The sequence below is a fragment of the Notolepis coatsorum genome (genome assembly GCF_963971535.1).
Source record: "Notolepis coatsorum genome assembly, contig: SUPER_10_unloc_1, whole genome shotgun sequence".
NCBI classification, from domain to species: domain Eukaryota; kingdom Metazoa; phylum Chordata; class Actinopteri; order Aulopiformes; family Paralepididae; genus Notolepis; species Notolepis coatsorum.
This window is the reverse complement of record NW_028174872.1, coordinates 1113409-1130290: the sequence shown is the minus strand read 5'-3', so window position 1 is coordinate 1130290 and position 16882 is coordinate 1113409. Positions and strand designations below refer to the sequence as shown.

The 16882-nt window shown below is 44.9% G+C and overlaps 1 protein-coding gene across 1 annotated transcript; it reads right to left on the bottom strand.

Moving 5' to 3' along the window:
• Positions 1-12220: 12220 nt before the first annotated feature.
• LOC311236313 (tripartite motif-containing protein 16-like) lies at positions 12221-13897 on the bottom strand (the record flags this gene model as incomplete). Its single annotated transcript, XM_084338389.1, has 1 exon — positions 12221-13897. One exon carries the CDS (start codon positions 13895-13897, stop codon positions 12221-12223), a length of 1677 nt encoding a protein of 558 aa, XP_084194515.1.
• Between the last annotated feature and the right edge of the window lie 2985 nt (positions 13898-16882).

The window sequence follows — 16882 nt, the reverse complement described above, 5'->3', positions numbered from 1 at the left end:
ATTTACCATTTCGGCAAACTTAGTCTGTTGAAAACTGAGGAGGGGAATTTGTCTTATACGGTCACATTTGAATGACTTTGTACATATTAAAGGGGAAAAAACAACTAAGGCTATGCTGATTTATTTTGCACATAATCTCACGCACATCCCAAAAACTCAAACAGTTTTGCACACATTAATTTTGTTTGATAGTTATTGAGAGTAAATGAGTTTGAATATGGCCATCAGTGATGTCATCAGGGACATTGGATCCTTGTGTTAATTACAGCACCATGATGCTGTAATGTAAAGGACTGCTACCTTATAATTTAATTGAGCTGTGATTAACACAACAGAAGGATTCAGTGTCCCCGATGACATTACTGGTTGCCATATTAAAACTCATTACTCTCAATAGCTGTCAAACTAAATTAATATTTGCAAAACTGTTTAGAGTTTTTGGATGTGTGTGAGATTATTTGTAAAATAAATTGCCGCTGTTGTTTTGGTGAAATTCCCCTTTAACCTAATCAGATGGCAGCATTCCAGCAAATTTTGCAATGTAAAATATCTGCATCATGTCATTGTGTCTTTACCAGCACAGCACCAGGTGTACTGGGACAACATTGGAAAGGTGCAAATGAAGGCAAGCTAGAATCTAATGATTGTATGGTGAATAGCGCCATCTTGTGTCCATTATAAGATGCCACCCGTTTATACTGTAAATCAGTGAGAGTTGCCAAGTTGGCCTGTCCAAAGATCTTTTGTCATTGTATTGACTATATACACCTTGTATTCAAGATCCTTATATTTAATGGTGATCGTGTGCAGTATCACAATTAATATAACGATAACACACCAGGCCAATATACAGATTAGAGAACATTAAAAACAAAAAATCTCTAGAAATTCTATCCAAACCAATGAGCTTCTAGATAGACAGTAGAAAAGATATGCAGCCAGGATGAGCTTCTAGATAGACAGTAGAAAGGATATGCAGCCAGGATGAGCTTCTAGATAGACAGTAGAAAGGATATGCAGCCAGGATGAGCTTCTAGATAGACAGTAGATAATATATGCAGCCAGTATGAGCTTCTAGATAGACCGTAGAAGAGATATGCAGCCAGGATGAGCTTCTAGATAGACAGTAGAAAGGATATGCAGCCAGGATGAGCTTCTAGATAGACAGTAGAAAGGATATGCAGCCAGGATGAGCTACTAGATAAGACAGTAGAAGAGATATGCAGCCAGGATGAGCTTCTAGATAGACAGTAGAAAGGATATGCAGCCAGGATGAGCTACTAGATAAGACAGTAGAAGAGATATGCAGCCAGGATGAGCTTCTAGATAGACAGTAGAAAGGATATGCAGCCAGGATGAGCTACTAGATAAGACAGTAGAAGAGATATGCAGCCAGGATGAGCTTGTTGCATATACTCATGTTAAACAGTTAGCAAATCAAACAAGGTAAAGTTCCGAATGCTGCTTTTAGTCTAGAGATATCCTCATATATTACCATTGAAATTAAATAGTGTTACATTTAAATGACAGTAGAGTTCCAAAACAATGCTGAAGTCTGCAGGGTTGGAGGAGCTCCGAGACTCACAGTTCTGAGTCTATTTATGAACCACATGAGAGAAAGGCTAGAGGTCACACAGGCTTAAGACAGCTGCCTGGTGTTTATTCTTTTGACTGTTTCTTTCTTTTCTTCTTGATGTTTTGATTGTATATGTTGTTGTTGTTGTTGTTGTTGTTGTTGTTGTTGTTGTTTAAAATAAAACTAGCAGAATCTATAATAAATGATTTATAAAACATATACAATATATGCAAATAGATGCAACCTATATTTTATAATGATTTTTTATGGTTAATAATTAATTGTAAAGCATCTATGGACATTATTGAGATGGTTATTGTAAAGTTGCTACTGATGTTTATAATGGATAAGGATAATACATGCTTTGTAAAGCATACATCCATTGCATGTGAGTGGCTGTTTAAAAAGCCTTCATTAACCAGAGACTGTGACAGCAATGATTATACAGAATCTCCATTTTCTCCACAGAGAAAACCAGAGAAAACTCAAATCAATGTTGCGTTTCAGACCGGTTTAACGATGTTTGTAGAGCCATCGTACATTCTATATTATAGCTATGGAGACATACTATGGCTCATTTGAAAGGCAATATTTATACTCCAACAGGGAACAAACCGTACATACATCCGTTCCTGCGCAATCCCAGGCTAAAGAGTGGCCATTTCCCCCAAATCCCTGCTAATTTTCTAGGAAGAGAGATATAGCGTATTTTGTGCGCAGTATGCGCAGTTCGTGCTTGTTGCTCGACACTAATACATTTCCATGTCAAAGGGCCAATGCCTCATGTTGATACATAGATTGTTCTATTCACAAAACCACGATGGGTAGGAACTCTTACCTGCTTCTCGACTCATCTGGGTCTGACTCAGTAATCTCGCTGTCTGTGTCGATATCGCTGAACATTTCAGTGAAATATTCTGGCTCTGGAGTGCTCTTGCGACTACTGCAGCACGGTGAACAGATAACGGTACATCCTCGGCCGGTTTGGCTATAGTATTTTTATGATTTACCAGAAATGCTGAGTCCAACGTAGTCTGGTGAAAATGCACCTTATGGATGGATCGTCAACTTGTTTTCCTCTTCATAATAATCTCCAATCGTGTGCTACACACGATCCCCATTGCCGAGTACGTTTGCTGTCCCGAGTGCATATGCCCCACAGGAAACCAGCCCAGATGTACTCAAAAGGTAGGCGACACTGCCACCTATCTGGATTCGATCGTTATCACAGTGTTTCCAAATCCATACACAATGTGTGGGACAGTGTCGTCTAGTATCATAATAAATAAATAAACATAAAACGAATATACTCGTTTTTGGCGTTCAACGCATGGGCACCAAAAACAAATATACTTGTTTCCGCAGCAGCTGGCTATGGATCAAGAGAAAGGACCCCAACTGGGCTGCACAATGACCATCGAGGGGTAAAAGCAGAGGGGGGCACACCTGGGATGCCAGGTGTTGCCGTTGAGCCCTTCAGAGGTGTCGTGGGCCTGTCAACGAAACCCCAATGAAGGAGGGTGCCCACCTGAAGACCCCAGTGAATCTTTTACCCTTACCCCATTCAATACCAAGTGCTGATTATCTAAGGGATTGTACTATCTAGTCCTATAAGCTCAACTGTATTTCCGATCATAATAGGATATATCATATCACACATCCTGGCATAGAAACGCAATGATACAATAGCCGAAAGTTTTCCAAAAAAACAACCAATGTATTTGTATAAAACACAACACCTTGGAGACAAGACACTTACTTTAAACACTCATCTTAACATTCACTTTAGACACTTTAAACACTTTCAGCACTACACCATACTTTCATCTATTTATTACAAAAAGATTTGCACTACATCCCTACCTCATCTTTGCATTTTTGCATTCTGAAAAGCTTGCATTTGTACTTTATTGTTTGCATTTTGTACATCACTTTGTACTTTATGTTGTACTTTAGTTTGTATATTGTATATTTTGTATAGTGTTTGGCCTATATTCTTTTTACTTTTGACTGTATGGAGCACAATCTCAGGGGGCTCATACAGAACCAAGCACTTATATGTGACAAATGAAACAAAACTTGAACTTGAAACAAGAACTAAGGTATAAGCCTACCTTGTGCGATGAGAAAGGATTGCACCATGACGCTGGTCGTGTCTCCTCATAAAGCTGGATCTGTAACGCTGTTGAACCGGTTTAACCAGGTTGTATAACCAACCCGCATTTATAGACTATACTTAGTTCCTGGTTGCAGGCTCTCAGGTTAAATGGAGTTCAGACGAGGTGGGGGCCCTGTTAGCATCGTCCTCACAGTGGGGGGGGGGGGGGGGGGCAGGGAGGTGGGGGCCCTGTTAGCATCGTCCTCACAGTGGGGGGGGGGCAGGGAGGTGGGGCCCTGTTAGCATCGTCCTCACAGTGGGGGGGGGCAGGGAGGTGGGGGCCCTGTTAGCATCGTCCTCACAGTGGGGGGGCAGGGAGGTGGGGCCCTGTTAGCATCGTCCTCACAGTGGGGGGGCAGGGAGGTGGGGGCCCTGTTAGCATCGTCCTCACAGTGGGGGGGGCAGGGAGGTGGGGGCCTGTTAGCATCGTCCTCACAGTGGGGGGGGGCAGGGAGGTGGGGGCCTGTTAGCATCGTCCTCACAGTGGGGGGGGGGGGGGGGGCAGGGAGGTGGGGCCCTGTTAGCATCGTCCTCACAGTGGGGGGGGGGGGGGGGGGGGGCAGGGAGGGGGGGCCCTGTTAGCATCGTCCTCACAGTGGGGGGGGGGGGGGCAGGGAGGTGGGGGCCCTGTTAGCATCGTCCTCACAGTGGGGGGGGGGGGGGGCAGGGAGGTGGGGGCCCTGTTAGCATCGTCCTCACAGTGGGGGGGGGGGGGGGGCAGGGAGGGGGGGCCCTGTTAGCATCGTCCTCACAGTGGGGGGGGGGCAGGGAGGGGGGGCCCTGTTAGCATCGTCCTCACAGTGGGGGGGGGCAGGGAGGTGGGGGCCCTGTTAGCATCGTCCTCACAGTGGGGGGGGGGGGGCAGGGAGGTGGGGGCCCTGTTAGCATCGTCCTCACAGTGGGGGGGGGGGGGGCAGGGAGGTGGGGGCCCTGTTAGCATCGTCCTCACAGTGGGGGGGGGCAGGGAGGTGGGGGCCCTGTTAGCATCGTCCTCACAGTGGGGGGGGGGGGGGGCAGGGAGGTGGGGCCCTGTTAGCATCGTCCTCACAGTGGGGGGGGGGGGCAGGGAGGTGGGGGCCCTGTTAGCACCGTCCTCACAGTGGGGGGGGGGGGGCAGGGAGGTGGGGGCCCTGTTAGCATCGTCCTCACAGTGGGGGGGGCAGGGAGGTGGGGGGCCCTGTTAGCATCGTCCTCACAGTGGGGGGGGGGGGCAGGGAGGTGGGGCCCTGTTAGCATCGTCCTCACAGTGGGGGGGCAGGGAGGTGGGGGCCCTGTTAGCATCGTCCTCACAGTGGGGGGGGGGGGGGGGGGGGGGGGGCAGGGAGCGCTGCCAGCAGCCGGAGAACTAACGGCAGCAGAACTCCAGAACTACCAGGACCGTCTGATCACAGAGTGTGTCTGACTCCCACCTAAACGGACAACAACGTATATAACATGTGACGTATATCACGCACTTACTTACTCATAGTATTTAGATTCTAGTGTCCATTGTAACTATATTTATTGTAATGCATAATATAACTGATGGGTCAGACAGACCCTCACCTGCACCTTGATCACACGGCCTACTTGCTCATGTGCGTATACTCAGAGTTAATTATATTGTTATATTGTTTACACTGCCTATTTGTACTTTTCTACTGTACTATCATTTTATTACCTGTATCATGTCTTCTACTATGACCATGTACCTCCCCCCTCTCCCCTCTCCCATGCTGCTATGATGCCTGAACAAGGGGATCAATAAAGGAATATCTGATCTCATCTTAGTAGGGAGCCCACTTTTGAAAACGCTTGAGATAAGTTCCTCAGTATGTTTTTCCAATTTCTTTTTTATTTCTTTTTGCTGCTCCACCGTGTTTGATCCATGTGTGTTGACTCTAACGTCTCTCTTCTGTCTTTCTTGGTAAACGTTCACACTGCTATCATTTTAAACATGTCATGTGTGCAAACTGCACCAGATCCAACACTGCGTGTCCTCGGTCGGGGCCCCAGAAACACAAGAAGAACGGACAAACTGCGATATGTGAAGGACACACATATTTCTTTCTCCTATATTTACATTGCATTGTACAGTATGTGCTCTCATTGAGCGAATAAACCTCAATGCGTCCTATTTTATTACATTTATTTTAAAAAGTTGTGGGGACAAAATTGGCCATACCAAAAAGTGATGGGGACATGTCCCGTGTGTGTGTGTGTGTGTGTGTGTGTGTGTGTGTGTGTGTGTGTGTGTGTGTGTGTGTGTGTGTGTGTGTGTGTGTGTCAAGAGTCAAGTCAAGAGTTTTAATTGTCACGGCATACAGGTATACAATGAAATGCGGCTGGTCTTGCCCGCGACGATGTGCAATACAGTGGTACAACATATAATAGAATCCAATAAAATACAGTGGTACAACATATTAATAGAATCCAATAAAACAGTGCAATAAACAGGTACATGGTGTGCCATCTCGGTATCTGTACATTAGTATTTACAGAGCATATAGGACATGCTAGGTAGCTTTAGTAGTGCAATACACTGTTCCTGATGTTATACTACTTTAAGTGGCCTTTCCTCCACAGTGTGTGTGTGCGTGTGTGTGTGTGTGGGGGGGGGGTCACCATGGAGACAACAAGTGTCTCACTGCAACTGGGACGTTTTTGTGAGTCAGTCCTTGAACCACGTATCTCCTTTATGCTTTATATTTTTCAGAGGAGCAATGTATTCAAACCTTATTATCTAAAGATGATGAGGGTTGAGCAGTTAAAAGAGAGCAGAGGTTGAGCGATATATCACATTCACACTCCCAAGTGATTTGGACTGACTTTACAACTGCAAATACATTGGGCAGTCCAATAAATGTCTAAACAGAGTTATGGTTCTTCAGTGCAAGGGTTAAGTTATGGGAGGCTGTTTAAAAGGGTGGGTGTGTTACCTCAGTACTGTTGGACTCTGATGCAGAATGTTAAGTCTTTAATAAAGTTCACTGTGTCTTATATTCTTATCCATATATCGCCGGGCCTATGGTTCCCTTTTGGATGGGAGTGTGTGAAACTTCTCCCTTCAAGCATCTTAACTGTCTGATATGTGACTAAATGTCCTAACCCAACCCCCTCCAATGTACAGTAAATGACCAAGTATGGTTTTTGTCAATATTCCAATGTACAGTTTTGCTTGTACAGTTGTACAGTGTCCCCCACCCACCCCTCCTACCCAACCTACCCAACCCCCCCACCCCACCCAACCACCTCCAATGTACAGTCCCCGCCCCCACCCACCCAACCACCTCCAATTTACAGTCCCCCCCCACCCCACCTACCCAACCTCCTCCAATGTACAGTTTCTATGTCAAATGTATATACTTTCTTTTCTAGACTCTTTTTGTATCACAAACAGTACTGTATTTGCAAATCTGGTATGTCATAAATGTATAGATGTAGCAGTACTGTCTATCTGTATGTCGTGTATGTCATATATGTTGAAAATGGGGGACCCTGATGTAAACAAGATGAAAGTCTTTCTCTGGTCTGCATCCCCTTAACAATTGTGTGTAATTGAGCTGTACTGTACTGTACCCATTCTGCAATCTGTTAATAAAGTTTTCAATCAATCAATCAATCAAATTCTATGTCGCCATCTGTTGGTACAAACGTTTAGGAGTGTATAATATGAGTGTTTAATATCTTTTTATTTTATTTTATTTTTATTTTTAGATTTGATCAAATCCACTCATTTATTTTGCTGCTATCTTTCATATACAGAGAGTTTATTGGGAAAAACTCACTTCATCGTACTTGGTCATTACACACATTATGCATGTGTACACGTATGTGCTGTAATAGCCAATTTCATGTCTCTTCCCCTTTTCATATAGTCTATGACTATAGTTTATGACTGCTATCCTTAAGTGGCAGGTCTCTTACCCTGACAGGTATTTTCACGGCCCTTATCAATACACGCGTAAGTCATGTCCCACATTCCTACATGTGGGAGAAAACAGCAGTGTTCCTGTTGATTCTCTCCAAAACGTGAGAATCTGTCTTCAGACATAGTATACTCTTCAACAGATAGAGCTGAAATATACCGGCCGTACTTACTGTCATTTCTGCAGGGTTTGGGTAAACGTTACGGTGACATTGCTATTACATTCTACCCCATGTGTGTATTTGTCTATTTACACACCCTCAACGCAATGTCCATCTCTCGAAGATGTACACATGACTCCCTCTCCCTCTGGACAAAGGTGAAGGTCACTCTGTTTAGTTCACTTCCACGTGCTGCACATAGGACTGGCACACGGAGACGGGGGAGGGGAGGTCTTGTGTTCTGTTCAGGCCTCAGCATCTCAGCTGAACAGACTGCCTCTGCTGTAGTAATGCTGTAACGCTGATAATGTGCTCTTTACTGCAGTAAACCTGTACTTTAACTCTTTCACTACCGGACTACCACATGGTTAACCCTTTCACTGCGACAATACAGAAGGTTAACCCTTTCACTGCCACACGACAAAGGGTTAACCCTTTCACTACCACACTACCGTCTGTAGTGTGATAGTAAAGGGTTAACCTTCTGTATTGTGGTAGTGAAAGGGTTAACTATCAGCCTCAGCTTTAATCTTTGTTTCAACCTATTCTCCACGTGTGCACACACACACACACACACACACACACACACACACACACACACACATGGGGGCGACAGTGGGTCAGGAGGTAGAGCAGTCGTCTGGTAATCCGGAGGTTCCCGGTTCGATCCCCGCTCCTCCCGGGCAGCGTGGCTAAGTGTCCTTGAGCAAGACACTTGCATGGTTGGTGGTTGCCTCCACCATCGGTGTGTAAATGTGTGAGTGAATGGGTAAAATGTGAGGAACAAATTGTAAAGCGCTTTAAAAATACACACATATACAGTATACAATGCCCTAATTTTCATGGGCATGTCATATCACTGGCTATATGACCATAATGTCCTGGCTTTCCCCTTCACTCATTGACAGAGGTTATTAAAGAGATGACTTACCTAGCTCTAACCTAAACACACACACCAAACATATCACTTCCAACCCCCAACATTACCCTTCATTGGGCAAAGTGCTCAGACTGATCGAAGGAAATGTGATGACACTTCAGAGCCTATAGGAGAGATTGAGCCAAGGCCTATGGCTCTTATAAAGGTTAAGTCTGCCCCCTTGTGATATAAATGATGTACAACACCAGTATCCTTAGAGAAATGGGCTACATGTTATTGTTTAGAACTCTTTTTTTGGCACATTGGCACGCCTCTTTGTTTAGAGTTAATCATCCGCAATCTTTCATTGCGCAATTCACTGCAGCCATTCAACATTATGTGCAGTATGTTGAATGTCAATGCATGCAAAATACATTAATCAGTGGTGGAAAGTAACTAAGTATTTCGACTCAAGTACTGTACTTGAGTACAATTTCAAGCTACTTGTACTTGACGTGACTATTTTCATTTTAGGGAACTTTATACTTTTACTCCACTACATTACACTACATCAGAGCAGCATAACTGGACCACATACCGCTTTAACATAACCTTTAATCAGAGCAGCATAACTGGACCACATACCGCTTTAACATAACCTTTAATCAGAGCAGCATAGCTGGACCACATCCCACTTTAACATAACCTTTAATCAGAGCAGCATAGCTGGACCACATCCCACTTTAACATAACCTTTAATCAGAGCAGCATAGCTGGACCACATACCGCTTTAACATAACCTTTAATCAGAGCAGCATAGCTGGACCACATCCCACTTTAACATAACCTTTAATCAGAGCAGCATAACTGGACCACATACCATTTTAACATAACCTTTAATCAGAGCAGCATATCTGGACCACATACCACTTTAACATCACCTTTAATCAGAGCAGCATATCTGGACCACATCCCACTTTAACATGACCTGTAGAGGTCAATGGATCAATGCTTGAATGCTCCCAAGCACTGGAATACACAAACGTCATGTAGAATGTGTACTTTTAGTTTAGATACTTAAGTAGGCCTACATTCAATAGAAAATACATCTCTACTTTTACTTAAGTAGAATTTGAATGGAGGACTTTTCCTTTGACCAGAGTACTCATTTATCTGGGTATTTCTACTTTTACTTAAGTAAAGGAACTGTGTACTTCTTCCACCACTGCCTTTAATCTATGGGAGGGATCATCTCTGTATGGTGTTGTTATGGTGCACCTGTTTTTGTTACCTGTATAGCCCTTTAAAATACCAATCAGTAGTGCAGGGCAGTCAGATTATTCTTATTGACTAGTTAATTTCAAGTAAATGTATGTAACTTAGTCTTTTGAGTTTTGGGGGTTTTAAAAAAAGAATTCCCCTCAGATTGAGCTCCCAGATACTCCTCCTGAATCCAATTTAGTGAAGCCTTGGCTTAAGTTTGTCTCACTGGCATAGCAGCCAGACATGACTACCTCTCTCCATTCACACACTTATGACTGGACCTGAGTGAGTGGGCTGAGGAGAGGGAAGTAATGAGAATAATAACAGGCAGCACGACTCATTTCAGGGAAATCAGACTGATTGCTACACACCGAATTTAATTTAAAATGTATTCATTCAAAATAATTTGTTAATTCGTTATTGGCCGACACTAGCAATCAGTGATCCAAATGTAAACACATGCCCCACCACCAAAAATAAGAAAAAGCCTAAGAATGGAGATACATTTTCATTCTGTAGTTGATTGACTGAGCTCTCGATACAAGGATTAACACTAGACATAGTAGACAATAGGTAATTGTATTTGCATTCTTGGCTGTAAATGTTTTTTTTTGTTTTTTTTTTTTACATTTGTACAATATTGGAGTAAAACAGACTATATACCTACTCAACCCCCTCCAATGTAGTTTCTTCCTCTTTTTCTTACACTACTGTATATTTGTATGTATTTTGTATGTCATAAATGTCTTAATGAATTGAAAATGGAGGACCCTGATGTAAACTAGACGAAAGTCTTCTTTACATATCTGTAGATATATATATATCTATATATCTATATCCCTTACCTACTCTTACTATAGTTACGCTGCTGGCCAGTATGACTTACTACCATACTGTCTTTATACCTGTATCACTGTACAATGGAATTGTTAGATTTCGACAGCATTTCTCGTGTAGCACATGGAAATAGTGAGTTCAAGTCAATTCCTTTGCGTTTTGTTCAAAGTTCTATATTGAGGTTCAGTCGGTGAAACGGCAAGTTTCAAGCAAATATCAACACGGGTCCTTCTGGGTTTAGATGTCCACGTTTATTTAGTAAGAATAAAAGAACAAAAGACAAAATGCACAATATTCAATGAATGGTAATTCTTCCTAAACCAGCTCCTATCTAGGTCTGTCTCCCTCAAAGTCTGCCACCAGAAGAACAACTCTCTCTCTCTCTCCTTGAGCTCTTTTGATAACGCAGATGGGTCTGTTCTAAAACTAAATAGTTGCATTTACGACTGACCCATGCCCCACACATCCTGGCTGTGGGTTCAACCGAAGGCCTTGAAGATAGAGTGTCCCGTATGAAGTGTGCCGGCTGCCTGAATTCTTTCCCCAATACATTTCCAGTTCTGCATTCGCCTTCTGCGCTCTGATTGGCCACTGACGTTTCTGGTCATGTGACATGTGCGCCCAATCGTGTGACGGCAAGTTCTTTCGACGGTTAAGCTTAGGCACTCTTTCAAAGTTGGTTAAGGTTAGAGTTTGTCTTAGAGTATGGCGATAGAACACCAGCCCTGATTCCAAACTCTAACCTTAACCAACTTCGAAAGAGTCGCCTAAGCTTAACCAGTGATAAACTAGGCGTTAGGTAGTTTGCAGGCTGTTAGACCCGGAAATGGGCAAAGACACAGCTCGTCACGCGATTGGGCGCACATGACACATGACCAGAAACGTCAGTGGCCAATCAGATCGCACCAGAAAGGTCTGTGGCCAATCAGATCGCTGAATGTGCACACGGAACTGGAAATGTATTGCGGAAAGAATAGACGCGTCCCGGCTGCCCAGAGATAAGAGGTGAGGGAGAAGGTTATAGGCTGAATCCACCTCCTCATGGAGGTTCGGCCACAACATTGTTACCAACCCCCCCTGGAACAGAGAGAGGAGAGACAGACCCAAATCCCACAGTAATGACCAAAGGTGATCAAATACAAATAAAATGGTTGCATATTGTTATCCAACCTACCCTGAGTATGAAAATAAAGATTTGTCCCCACATGCAAAGGAACAGAGGTATTGAAGATAGGAATTAAATATGTGAATATGCAAAGATCCAACCAAACAAACTTTACCCCGGTAGGCTAGAAACAAAGCAAAACATAGTGTGTGTGTGTGTGTGTGTGTGTGGCTCAGAACAATGATAGAGTGACTGAGTGAATGTAACTCCTAATTACCTCATCTTTCACAACTCAGGATCTTCAAGATCAAATTTAAATCCTAAACCCTGGGTAGAGGAGCTGTGAATGTCACTCTACTTCAGCTCACAAAACTCAGCCTCCCCAGCCAGGTATGAATGAAGCCAAAGTCCAGGATAGAGAGGCTGAGTGAATGTGGTGTTGACTCTGTGCAGGAGGGTCATTGTGTCAGAGACGCTGTAGAAGGACAGAGTACCTGCCCTGTCATCCAGGTACACTCCTATTCTGGAGGACCAGGGGCCCGGTACTGTTATGCTCTCGTTATTGTGTCTGAAGAGGTAATCACTTTGTCTGCACAATAAAGCCCAGGATTTGGAATTTAATCCAAATCCACAGTTCTCCCTAGTGCCTGTTCTACTAATGTCTTTGTAGGAGGCTGCTACAGAAACCCCTCCACCACTCCACTCCACCTCCCAGTAACAGCGTCCAGTCAGACCTTCTCTACCCAGAACCTGACACCATTTAATAAATCTTTCTGGGTGATTAGGATATGACTGCATTTGGTGCATCAGTGTTGCTCTTCTGTTCCCCTCAGACAAAAACAGACTTGTGTTTGTTGTGTTTGGGTCCAGTGTGATCTGAGAGGAATATTGTAAGAAGTCAGCTCTGGTCTTGGGCTCTGGTGGCAGTAAAAGATTAACAGTATTCACCGTTGTTGAGATTATGGGCCACTGCTCTTTCAGAACGTCCTCTAGTTTGTCTCTCAGCTTAGACACAACCTCAGTCACATCTGCAAAGTACAGGAGAGGAAGGACACTGATGCTGGGTGAGTCTGTAGACCCACTGGGACTTGAGAGGGGGGGGTAACTCTGTAGAAAGTGGATGTGGTCCTCTGTGTGTGAGAGCTGCTCCAGCTCAGTGGCTCTCCTCCTCAGGTCCGCTATCTCCTGCTCCAGTATCTTCTGCAGTTCTTCAGCCTGAGTCACTGTGGTCCTCTGTTGGGCTCTGATGACCTTCTTCAGCTCAGAGCGCCTCGTCTCCAAGGAGCGTATCAGCTCAGTAAAGATTCTCTCACCGTCCTCCACTGCTTTATCAGCAGAGCGATTGAGAGAATCAACAGCCTGTTGGGCCTCTTTGAGTTGCTTCTCTATCCCCTGGACTCTCTGGTGGATTTTCTGCTGACTCATGCCAAGCTCTTTCTGTCTCTCCGTCCTTTCTGCTGCAGCTGAGACTGTATCATGGCCTTTATGTTCATCCATGGAACACAAATAACAGATGCACTGCTGATCAGTACGACAGAAAATCTTCATAGCTTCATCATGACGAGAGCAGGTGTTCTCCTGAAGCCGTGTGGAGGCTTTGACCAGCTTGTGTTTCTTAAAGGTATCAGATTGATAGTGAGGCTGGAGGTGAGTTTCACAGAAAGAAGCCAGACATACCAGGCAGGACTTGAGGGCTTTCTGCTTTCTCCCAGTGCAGACATCACATGCCACATCTCCAGGTCCAGCATAACAGTGATCAGGAGGAGCAGAAGACAAGAGTGCTGTCTTCATTAGTTGTTCCATCACTTCAGCCAGCATGTTGTTTTTCTTCAGAACAGGCCTCGGAGTAATAGTCTCCCTGCACTGGGGACATGTGTAGATCCCCTTCTGATCACCGTGATCCCAGCAGTCTGTAATACAGCCCATACAGTAGCTGTGTCCACAGGGAATAGCTACCGGATCCTTCAGTAGATCCAGACAGATAGAACAGCAGCACTGGTCCCGGTCCAGATCAACTCCTTGCTGCGCCATTTTGTTCTACAAAGACAACGACACTCTTAAGTTTTGTTTTCTCAGGAAGAGTGATCGTGTGGGTGGGAGGTGCTTCCTGGTTATAGAGTGAACTCTGACCGTGTGCTCTGGGTGGGATGTGCTTCCTGGTTATAGAGTAAACTCTGATCGTGTGGGTGGGAGCATGGCTCTGGGTGGGAGGTGCTTCCTGGTTCTAGCTGTCCAGGGGAGGAGTCGCTTTAAAGAGACAGTGTCTATTTTACTGTGATTCATAGATAGAAGATGTTTTTTTTTACTTAGTTCAGGACTTTCTATCGTCATCAACTAGCTCTAATTAGCTTACTTTGTCAAGGAAACCCCACTAAAACTCATAAGCACAAAGAGAGACAGGCAAAATGGTAAACATACTCAATAAAACACTCTCTCTCTTTCTCTCTCTCACTCTCTCATTTCCCCTCTCTCTCTCTCTCTCTCTCTCTCTCTATCTCTCTCTCTCTCATTTCCTCTCTCTCTCTCCTCCTCCTCCCTCCTTAAAGCGGGAGGAGTGGACAGGGGAACAAAGAGTTGTTAAAAAATCTCTCTCTCTCTCTCTCTCTCTCTCTCTCTCTCTCTCTCTCTCTCTCTCTCTCTCTCTCTCTCTCTCTCTCTCTCTCTTGTTATTTCACTGATTTGATTTACTGATTTGTTTGAAGGCTGGTTTGAGTGGTTTCTTACCAGTTTCCTTTATGTCTCAGAAAGACCCTGACTTCATTGCTGGACATTGGTGTCAAAGTAAATCTGCAGTAATTATCATTTCATGAGCAAAGTTATATATATGAAATGATAATGCAATGAAAACCTATAAAACCCATGATTACAGTTGTTAATATGAAAACTGAATAACTTGATGCTACCAAATATGCATTATAATAGGTACAGTAACAAAGAAAGTAGAGAACCCAGGGGAGGAAAGAAAGTACTTGTACTACTGTATTTAAATACTTTACTAAAGAGGCAGTGTCTATAGTTTACTGTGATTCATAGATAGAAGATGTTTTTACACAGTTCAGGACTTTCTCTCGTCACCTAATCAGGAGATCGCATATTTTCGTCAAGAAAGCAGATTAAGGCTAACCCTCTCTGCCTCTTGGGACATTTCAAGGTGCTCTGGTCTTTAATAATAATAATAATAATAGATTGAATTTTAAGAGAGAAGCGCCTTTCTCAGACTCAAGGACACTGTACAAGGAAAGGATGGAAAAAAATAAAAGTAAGTAATAAAATTGAAAAAATATATATAATAAAATACATAAAAGATCTGTGTATAGTAACAACAAGAAAAAACAAATAAGATAAGAGATAAAAATAAATAAAAAAAAAGGAGGCAAGTTCTGTCCAATTGGATGAAGTGGTTAAAATTAACAAACAAACAAACAACAAAACAAAACAAAACAACGGAATCTGTGGCTTAAAAAGAGTCAGGGGTGGGCTACTTGGGAGCGGGGCCGTGTTGCGTGAAGGCAAGTGTGAACAGGTGGGTTTTTAGCTTGGTTTTGAAGAGGTTGATGGTGTCAGAGCCTCGGATGAGGGGGGAGAGGGAGTTCCACAGTCTGGGGGCTGCTGCAGCGAAAGCTCGGTCTCCCAGTGTGGAACGCCTGGTGCGGGGGATGGTGAGGAGGTCGGAGTTGGAGGATCGGAGGCCTCGTGCTGGAGTGTAGGGGTGGAGTAGGTTGGTCAGGTAGGAAGGGGCCAACCCGTGCAGGGATTTGTAGGTGAGGAGGAGGATCTTGTAGGGGATTCGATAGTTGATGGGGAGCCAGTGGAGTTTTTGCAGGGTGGGGGTGATGTGCTGCCAGGGTTTGGTGCGCGTGAGGACCCTCGCAGCAGAGTTTTGGACGTACTGTAAACGATCCAGAACCTTCTTGGAGGCACCAAGAAGGACTCCGTTACAGTAGTCGAGGCGGGAAGTGATGAAGGCGTGAATGAGTGTTTCCGCTGAGGTGTCGGAGAGTGAGGGGCGGAGGCGGGAGATGGTTCTGAGGTGGAAGAAGGCAGATCTGGTGACAGACTTGACGTGAGGGTGAAATGAGAGGGTGGAGTCCAGTATGACGCCCAGGTTCCTTACCTCTGTGGAGGGGCAGATGGAGTAGCCATCCACGGAGAGAACAAGGTGGTCGATCTTTTGGAGGAGGGCTGGGGAGGCTACAACTATGAGTTCGTTTTTCTTACTATTGAGTTGGAGGAAATTGGTGGTCATCCATATTTTTATGTCCTGGAGGCAGGCAGTGAGGGAGGGGGGAGGAAGGGGGGCCGAGGGTTTGGTGTGGAGGTAGAGCTGTGTGTCGTCTGCATAGAAGTGGAAGTGGAGGCCGTGTTTCCTTATGATGTCACCGAGTGGGAGGAGGTAAATCATAAAAAGGAGCGGAGCTAGCACCGAACCCTGGGGAACACCCTGTTTAACAAGTGCTGGAGCTGACCTGGAGCCCCAGAGGGAAACATACTGCCACCTGTTGGTGAGGTAGGATGTGAACCAGGACAAGGGGGTACCAGTGATGCCAAGGACACTTTCCAGGCGGTCTAGGAGGATTGAGTGTGAGATGGTGTCGAAGGCAGCTGAGAGGTCCAGGAGGATGAGGATGTTGATGTTGCCAGCATCAGCAGCCATGAGGAGGTCATTTGTCACCTTGATCAGGGCGGTCTCGGTGCTGTGTTTAGCCCTGAACCCAGACTGGAGTGGTTCAAACAGGTCATGGTAGGCCATGTGACTCTGTAGCTGGGCGGCTACTGCGCGCTCGAGGACCTTGCTGAGGAAGGGGAGGTTTGAGATGGGGCGGAAGTTGTTGAGGTTATCGGGGTCCAGACCGGGTTTTTTTAGGATTGGGGTGACTGCTGCCACCTTTAAGTCAGCAGGGACGGAGCCAGTGGACAGGGATGAATTAATGATGTCTACCATGAGAGGGCAGAGGGCAGGCAGGCCAGCCTTCACCAGGGTGGTGGGCATAGGGTCCAGAGAGCAGGTGGAAGATT